The 8164-nt window shown below is 44.8% G+C and overlaps 2 protein-coding genes across 3 annotated transcripts; one reads left to right on the top strand and one right to left on the bottom strand.

The window, feature by feature from the left end:
• Nucleotides 1-207: 207 nt before the first annotated feature.
• Nucleotides 208-3163, bottom strand: GDF9 (growth differentiation factor 9). The gene is made up of 2 exons (XM_006050555.4): nucleotides 2699-3163; nucleotides 208-1575 (listed from the first exon to the last, which is right to left on the bottom strand). Exons 1-2 carry the CDS (start codon nucleotides 3093-3095, stop codon nucleotides 611-613), a joined length of 1362 nt encoding a protein of 453 aa, XP_006050617.1. The 5' UTR covers nucleotides 3096-3163; the 3' UTR covers nucleotides 208-610.
• A 1496-nt stretch (nucleotides 3164-4659) lies between these two features.
• On the top strand, nucleotides 4660-6318 carry LOC102393778 (cytochrome b-c1 complex subunit 8). Of its 2 annotated transcripts, none has more exons than XM_044947663.1 (3): nucleotides 4660-5156; nucleotides 5312-5526; nucleotides 6122-6318. In XM_044947663.1, exons 1-3 carry the CDS (start codon nucleotides 5018-5020, stop codon nucleotides 6128-6130), a joined length of 363 nt encoding a protein of 120 aa, XP_044803598.1. In that variant the 5' UTR covers nucleotides 4660-5017; the 3' UTR covers nucleotides 6131-6318. The 2 variants fall into 2 exon arrangements, with proteins under 2 accessions (XP_044803598.1, XP_006050618.1); XM_006050556.3 differs by having other exon boundaries at nucleotides 4823-5156; nucleotides 5312-5479.
• The last annotated feature ends 1846 nt before the right edge of the window (nucleotides 6319-8164 follow it).

Here is an 8164-nt window from a genome sequence, read left to right as displayed (position 1 = left end):
CCTGGCAGGCAGATTCTTGACCACTGAGCCACCAGGGAAGCCCAATATATTGTATACTCTCTAGTCTAATTTAGGTAGAGAGTTAGTCTCTCTAACTCTGAAAAAGGGATAGTAAGTTGAGTTGAGTAAAGACTAGCTCTTAGACACACTTCCTCTCCCTCTCAAATGACCATTTAAAAGCAAATCTTTAATTAAAACCGCACACAGAAAATTTATGCCACTCACAGGAATTTATTCCTCCATTAAATAAGACTATGAATTGTCTAGAACTGCAATTCCACCCAAGATTTATGCTAATTGTTTTTTCATTTTCTTACATCAAAAAGACGACTTCTACAAAAAGAAAAAAGAATTACTTGGGAAAAAATTTAAAGTTCTCCAAAAGAAATCCATTTCATTTAAACATTTGGCCATGAGGAAGGCAGCTGTTATCCCTTTACATTGATAGATGCCACAGAATATGCTAATCTATACAGGGTCCTCCTTACACAACACACACTGTAGTACAGTTAGCGACTTGACACATGAAACTTCCTCCCAAAGGCACAGACAGGTGCACGGCATTTACACTGGCCAGGACACTCACGGTTTTACTTGACAGGAGTCTGTGTTAACGACAGGTACACTTTGTGGCTATCATATCTTCATATTCTTTATAAGCAATTGAGCCATCAGGCTCAATGGCCAAAACACTCAAAGGACTATACTTGGCAGGTACACAGGATGGTCTCGGCACTGAGGAGTCAAGTTTCTCATGGATGATGTTCTGCACCATGGTGTGAACTGGAGAGCCATACCGATGTCCGACCGCCCTGGGACAGTCCCCTTTACAGTATCGAGGGTTGTATTTGTGTGGGGCCACAATCCAGTTGTCCCACTTCAGTTGACTAAAGCTAAGTCTAAAGTCATGGAGCTCACATTCATTCTGGGGAAAAAGAAACTGTTTGAAGTATTCACTCAGATTGAATGAAGCTGGAACCAGAGGCTTCTTCAATTCAGAGCTGACACTCTCCTGGTCTCTCCGGTGACGGGACAATCTTACACCCTCAGCAGCTTCTTCTCCCATGGGACAGGCAGACAGCCCTCTCTTCTGGTCAGGACCCTGTGAAGGCTTCCTTTTAGGGTGGAGGGAATGCCACCTGTGAAAAGCCTGAGCACTTGTGTCGTTCAGATATAGAAGCAGTGAGGGCGCTACGAGAAGAGTCATGTTAAACAGGCTGTCCCGTGCTGAAGGATGCTGCAGCTGGTCTTTCACACATGTAAAATTTACAGACATGTGAATATTCCTCTTGTGGGAGGCCACCAGAGGCTCAAGAGGAGCTGTCACATCAATCTCAATCCATTTGTATTTCTTTCTAAATTCAAACTGTGAGTTAAAGGTAAATGAGTATGGAGCTCTAGGGAGAGTCTTGCTAGAAAACGCTGGCTCTTTTATCACCAGGTTGCATATACATTTAACAGGGAAGGGAAAAGAAATGGAGTTGTTGAAAGTATATAGCAAGACTGACTTGAATAAATGTTCCACAACAGTAACACGATCCAGGTTAAACAGCAGATCCACTGATGGAAGGGTTCCTGAGAAGAAAAACAATCCAACAGTAATGCCATATATAACAGGAAGTCAAATCAAGGCATCAGTACCTCAGAATGTGCTTCTGTCCCTTTTCCCCCCACTTTCTCAAGCCTTAAACGTCAGGGTGGGATAGGGGTTATAAAGAAAAAGCAAGTTATCTGTACCATATCTAAGTCTCAGCACTTACTGCTGGATCACCAGAAATTCAGAATAGCTTTGGTGGTGAATTAAAAGAGGGAATCATTATATATTGAAGTTTTAGAATCTTAATAACTTGCTCCAAACAAAGAGAAAGCTAAAAAGGAAAGCAGTATTTTTCTCTTGGAAAGTCTTTAAGAGGAAAACTATCAAAAGACACTTGCTAGGCTTGTTAAGAAAACATTCTAAGTTCTTACCGGCAGAATCAATAAAGAAAAAGTACTTGTCTAAGTTAATTTGGAACACTTGAGACTGACAACAAATGGAAGCTCTAAACCCACTGTAACAAAACAGGACATCAAGGAAGGAGAAAGGGTTTAAGATAGCCACAAATGACCTGCTGGGTTAGAAGGGTTTTCTGTAAGTCACAAACTAATGAATATAATTTTTTTTCTTCTTAAAATAGCACTGCTCCCATCTCTCTCACACACACAAGATTGTTGACTAACACATTGTCCTTGTATGGATCTACTGTTCCACATAAGGACTTAAGCTTTCCTCTCACAGAAAGCAACAAACGTGGGGAAAACATCCTGTTTACTAAAGTACACCAACAGCTGAAAGAGGTACTGTAGGTTCATGTCCAGGCCAACATTGGTAGACTAGAAAGAATATGCAACAAAGTCAAAATACCTTTTTTCCAGTCCTGATTTTGTGACCCTGGACAAGATGCTAACCTCCAGCAGCACTCTACCCAGGCTTTAGGCCCATTAAATCTCTTCTAGCAAGAGATTTAGCCTACATCAACCCATGAGGGCATTAGGAAAAAACAGTAAGATCAAGTACCAGGTTTGTTTGGATTTGGATATTGAGTACCAAGCAAAGTAAAATGAAAGTCAAGGAGCAAGGGCCAACTCCTTTATGTAACTGAAATGCAAAAGATCGTTCTTCTTCCCTCCACCCATTAACCAATCTGCTCCCACACACCTGCAGCCTGGTCCCCAGGAGCTTGCTTGTGCTGAGCACAGGGGGTGAAGAGTCGAACAGTGTTGTAGAGGTGGCTTCTGTTGGATTTAGGGGTCCCCTCCTTGGTAGCGTATGCTTTATAGAGCCTCTTCATGTAGCTCAAAGCTTTGTCATCTGGCTGAAGCCTGGAGGGTTCCCTGTGCCCATCATACAGAACCTTTAAGAGAGGGGAAAGGAGACCAGGTCTGTGTCTCCCATCTAGATGCTTCAGGAAGGACCAAGTCTCAGCCTCAGATTCCAACGCAGTCCTAGCTACAATCTGAGCTTCTCCCCTAGAAGGCTGAGAATCAAGGCTAATAGGAAAACAGAGCCAGGCAAAGCAGCAAAACCAAAGGAAGAAATTGTTGGGAAGCGCCATGGCTTGGAAGAATTAGCAAGGAACAGATTTCCCCATACCAGTCTTCTGCCTAAAAACCAGGAAGAGCCTCGGTTGGTCTCTTAAATAAACTTTAGGTGTGTGGGTGGGCTAGGTTCACTTCTGTAATCAGACCTTAAGGATGCTTAGCTGAGGATAATTTTTATCAGCTGACAACACCCTATTCATCCAGTTTGTCCTAATTAGATACAGATTTACTTGGTCATATAGTTTTCCTTTTCCTTTCCCCTGGCATTTATTTAAAATCTCTTAAGTTAATGGACTAGCTATGTAGCTGAAAGGCTACGAGAAAGTGAGGAGTGATCTTTAAAAAAAAAAAAAAAAAAAAAAGCTGCCCATTTCTTGAGAGAGATTAGGATTCTTAAAATGTTCCCTAGGTGCTTGCTGAAACTTCCAAGGCATGTGGAAAAGCTAATGATTCATGATGATATCCAGATCTGTTTGTATGCAACTTATGGTATTGGGTTTACTCTTCTCCCTGCATCTGTACCACCTCTCCTACTTCCAGGTGCTTAGAATATTTGTTTACTGCATGTTGATTTGGAGGGTGAGAGAAATTCACAACTGGAATTGAGATTCCAGAGAGCAGAGAACTGTTATTTTGCCTAGTTCTCTCAGCTTTATAAGGATATGTACTTGGAATACTGCAATATGCTTTAAAAAGGAGGACATCACATTTAATCTTGACTCATTTTAAAGTATATCTTGATGCCTTTATTTGGGTCTGCACATTCATCTATGCATACTTTAATTGAAAGGTTTAAAGACGTTTTCAGGTGCTAGAAAATAAATGAAAGGTTTGCTTTTTATTAATCACTCAAATGGTGGGAGAATTTGCTAGGTATTTTTATTCTTACCTGTGTAAGTATTTATGTTCTTGCCTGTGAGCTAAGATCAGGTTAGAGATTATGTTTCAGATAAATGAGACATGGGTGCACTAAGAAGAGCTGAATATATTCACCGTGTAAGATACAGAACCAGTCTGTGCAGTACCCAGGCTGATAAAACCGAGGTATACTGGTAAATTTTAAGTTCATTGTCTGCCAAACCTCCCTGGCTCGGATCTGGCAAGGAGGGTTATAAAACACACCCAAACTGCTGAATGAGAACTTAGTCCTAGATTACACATGGCCAGTAATTCCATGAAAAAAACATTTACAGACACGTTGCATCAAGTGGAAAAGTCAGTCAGCTGTATAGGACAGCAGTATCCTTAAGTAGAAAGCACTTTCCGAAAATGGCATCGCCTCACACGCGACGCTCCTGACTTCCTCCTGGGCAGTGGAGTGAACAGTGGGCAACCTGGCATTCGGCCCCAGGCAGAACTCTGTCAGGGCGAAGCCGGCTGCGATGGGGGTTGCCTCTTCCCTCCTACAATCACTAACAGCTGCTCATCATTTGCTGGACTAGTACCTGAGGACTCCTGTGGCTAAATGGAAACATTTTTATTATCTCTCGGGAAAGTCTACACCCTGCCAGTGGATTCTAATCCGGTGGCTGACAAGAGAAGTCTCAGATTCGTGTCCCTGATTCGGGTCCTGCGGTCGCTGAGGGCCTGACCATAGCCGATTCCGGTTCCAGCTTACTGGACATGACAGTACAAAACCTCGCGTTGACTGCCAGGCGGCGGCCTCAAAGACGCCTTCCACCGCGCCAGGACACCCGACCCTAGGGCAGCTCCCGAGGTTGACAGGCCCCTCGCTCTTCTACTCTTAATCCGTCCGGTTTCGGCCCCTTCCTGAGGCTCCGAGGAAAGCCGGGAACCGAGGAGAAGATTGAGCGGATCCGGTGGGGGGCGCCCCGGGACCCCAGAGCCCGCCCAGAGGCGCTTGGCCCCACCCCAGAGCAGGCACCGCCCACTTCACGTCACGCGGCGGGGGCACGTCTCTTCGGCACTGGGGGCTATGGCGCCGTCACCTGGAGACAGTCGGCAACTAGTTCTCCCGGAAGTGACCTCACCGCCTCCTGGCGCGGCGTCCGATCCTACCGGAAGTGGTGGACGGAAGCCGGAGGGTCCTGTGGTGTGGCGGCGAGGTGACCTCGGTGTGTGAGTGGGCCGCATCGCGCGGTCTCGGGGACCCCTGGAGGGTGGGGTTGCATTCTGGGTTGAGGGGATGAGGAGCGCCGCGGAAGGACTCGGGTTGACGGCGGCAAGTCCCGGGCTTGAGTCCAACGCTTGTCCTCCGTCCGTCTTGCAGAGGCCGCCGCGACCATGGGCCGCCAGTTTGGGCATCTGACACGGGTGCGGCATGTGATCACCTACAGCTTGTCGCCCTTCGAGCAGCGCGCCTTTCCGCACTACTTCAGCAAGGGCATCCCCAACGTTCTGCGCCGAACTCGGGCGTGCATCCTTCGCGTCGCGCCGCGTGAGTGCCCTGGCCGGGCGGAGGGGCTAGACTCCCATCCACAGAGGGTATTGCGGGTCCCCTCAGTGAGCACTCTGCAGCTCGCTATAAACACGCTTTCTCTTTCAATAGTCCTGAATGCCGTTGAACTGGTCATGTCCTCCCCATCTTACAGATAAAGGAGTTAGGTCACAGAGAAATGACTGGCTCAAGGTCACTTGTGTGATTCCAGTGTCTCCCTCTGAGGTCACCTTTACCCACTTCTTTCCTAGCAGTGAACTGTTTTGTGTTAAAGGTGCAGCAGATTGTGATGATAGTTGCACATTTTGACTTTGCTAAAACCCACAGAAGTGTACATTTCAAAATGGTTGAACGATGAAGTTTATGCTATGTGAATTTGACCTCAGTTTTTAAAGCATTTTAAAATGTGCAACAGGGGAGCGATAGGGAAGATTTGGTCACTGTTCACAATTTTCCTGGATAAACCCCTTTCTTTTACACAGCTGAAAAATGGGTTTGTAGCGTAAGCTTTTTGATCATCTGGTTTAAGAGTGATTTCTTAAGAACTAGAGACAGGAAAGCAGAATATAAGGTGAATCAGAAAAGAGAACGGATCCATGTGCCTTGTATGTGCTCACTGCTTCCTCTCATTTATTTTTATAGCGTTCGTAGTGTTCTATCTTGTCTACACATGGGGAACGCAGGAGTTTGAGAAATCGAAGAGGAAGAATCCAGCTGCCTATGAAAATGACAAATAAGCAACTCATCTGGATAATGGTTCCTTGTCTCTGAAAGACCCTTCTCTGGGAGAGGAGTGTATATTGTAGTGTCTTGAAGACACAATAAACTTATGGGCTTCACTGTTGTGATTTTGTGTGTTGTGTAAGCAGAGTCCTTGGATGTGACTGCCAATTTTCAAGTTCATAAACTCCCCTCCCCAGCATGATTCCTGAACCATTTTGGCTAGTCTGAGTTTGGGAAGGAGTGTGGCTCACCCCTTGTTCTGTAATCTACAAGACTGTAGCTGCAACTGAAGAGTTGTGGGTGGCATCAACTGTAGGGAATGTTAACTCCCTGCCCACTGCTTCCATATTGACAATAAAATCTAGTAATTACTGTGTCAGGTATTGTTAGCCCTTTATGCAAATAATGTCTTTTAAACCTCACAGCTACCTTTGGTGTTTTTTTCCTTCACAGGTAGCTTTGAAGTATCACCATTACACTCATTTTGCAGATGACACAGGCAGACAGGTTAAGTAATTTGCCCCAAATTATACAACTAGTGAATGGTAGAATCTGGCACTGAAGTTTCTGTTCTTAAAGCTATGCTGTTCTACATGATAGCTATCAAAGGAAGAGGTGAGGTGACTCCTTTGCCTCTAGAACTGAGGTCAGCAAACTGACTATGTTTGTACCAGGTTGCTGAAAGTGCTTTTTAGCCATGTATGACCCATAAAACCTAAAGTATTTACTCTGACCCTTTATGGAAAGTGTTCACCCCTGTCTTAGAGCCTTTGAATTATCTTTCTAGCGGAAAAATTACCCTTTTCCCTTCACCTAGGAGATGGTGGGGGTAGGTGTTGGCAGTTTATGCTTCTCGTTCCCTACTCCATTTCTAGAAACTTCCTTCTAAGGAGCTGTCCTGCTGGTCCAGAGCAGCAGTTCCACAGAGTAGGTCAGCTTCTGGCTCAGGCTGTGTCTTTCCTTCTTACTCGATTATTCCTGCCTTTCATGAACCAAAACTACCTCAAAAATCTATAAGGTATTAGGAGATTGCATTGATTGTGAGCCAGGATAAGGAGGTACAGCTGAGACTAATAGACCTGGGGCCCATATCCTTTTAACTTGCTTCCCTAATGTGTGGTAAAGGCAAGAAACCCTCATTCTTGAGCTATGAACTGCTTACCCATAAAATAGGTATATTAAGACAAAGCCACAGGGCTGAAGTAACTGAAATGTAAGAGTCTGGTAAGGTAGTGCAGGCCTAACAGAAGTGTGTGATGAAAATCAGCCTCACCAAACTGTAATTTTCGTTTGGCTTCTTGTCCAAGTTTATTCCCAGGGCTCACTGCCTGATATGCAACATATTTGGGTCATAGTCTCCTTTGAGAATCTGATGAAAGCTGTGAACTTAAGGTGTAAATATACCCATTCTTAATCTTGCATAGTCTGAACAGGTTCATGGGCCAGGGGAGGATCGACTACTTCCTTGACAGGCCATTGATCTCGGTTTCTTTCTTCCCTCCAATTCTAGCCCCAAGCTTCCTAGGTGGCATGGCCACCCTTGTCCCATCTTTGCTTCATTTTAGACTTATTTCTGGTTCTTTTGAGTGCTTTGGAGATTCCAGCCCCAAATCAAACTTAACCCTTTCTTAGTCTAGACTAGGTACTGAGCCTTTTGGTCTGAAATCTTTTATCCCAGTAGTGCTCTACTGAGAAGACTGTCCTAGAAGCCTTTCCATGCACTAAGCTTCTACTTCCAGATAAAATTGTTAAGCACTGCTTTAAGCCTGTCCCTCACTAAAGGACCTCCCTCTCTGTGTTTGGTGACTCAGAGTTCTGTGTAGTAGGGTCCTGGAGGGTGGGGGTAGTGGTAGTGGTGTGGAATATGAATTACAGCTCAGTACACCTGTACATGACTGGGATCTGGGATCATTTTATGGACTATTCTATCTATAGAAATTCATAAAGAAACTGAAAATGGGT

Source organism: Bubalus bubalis, chromosome 9, assembly GCF_019923935.1.
Source record: "Bubalus bubalis isolate 160015118507 breed Murrah chromosome 9, NDDB_SH_1, whole genome shotgun sequence".
NCBI lineage: Eukaryota > Metazoa > Chordata > Mammalia > Artiodactyla > Bovidae > Bubalus > Bubalus bubalis.
The sequence above is the reverse complement of the archived record's forward strand: the minus strand, read 5'-3'. Positions and strand labels throughout refer to the sequence as shown.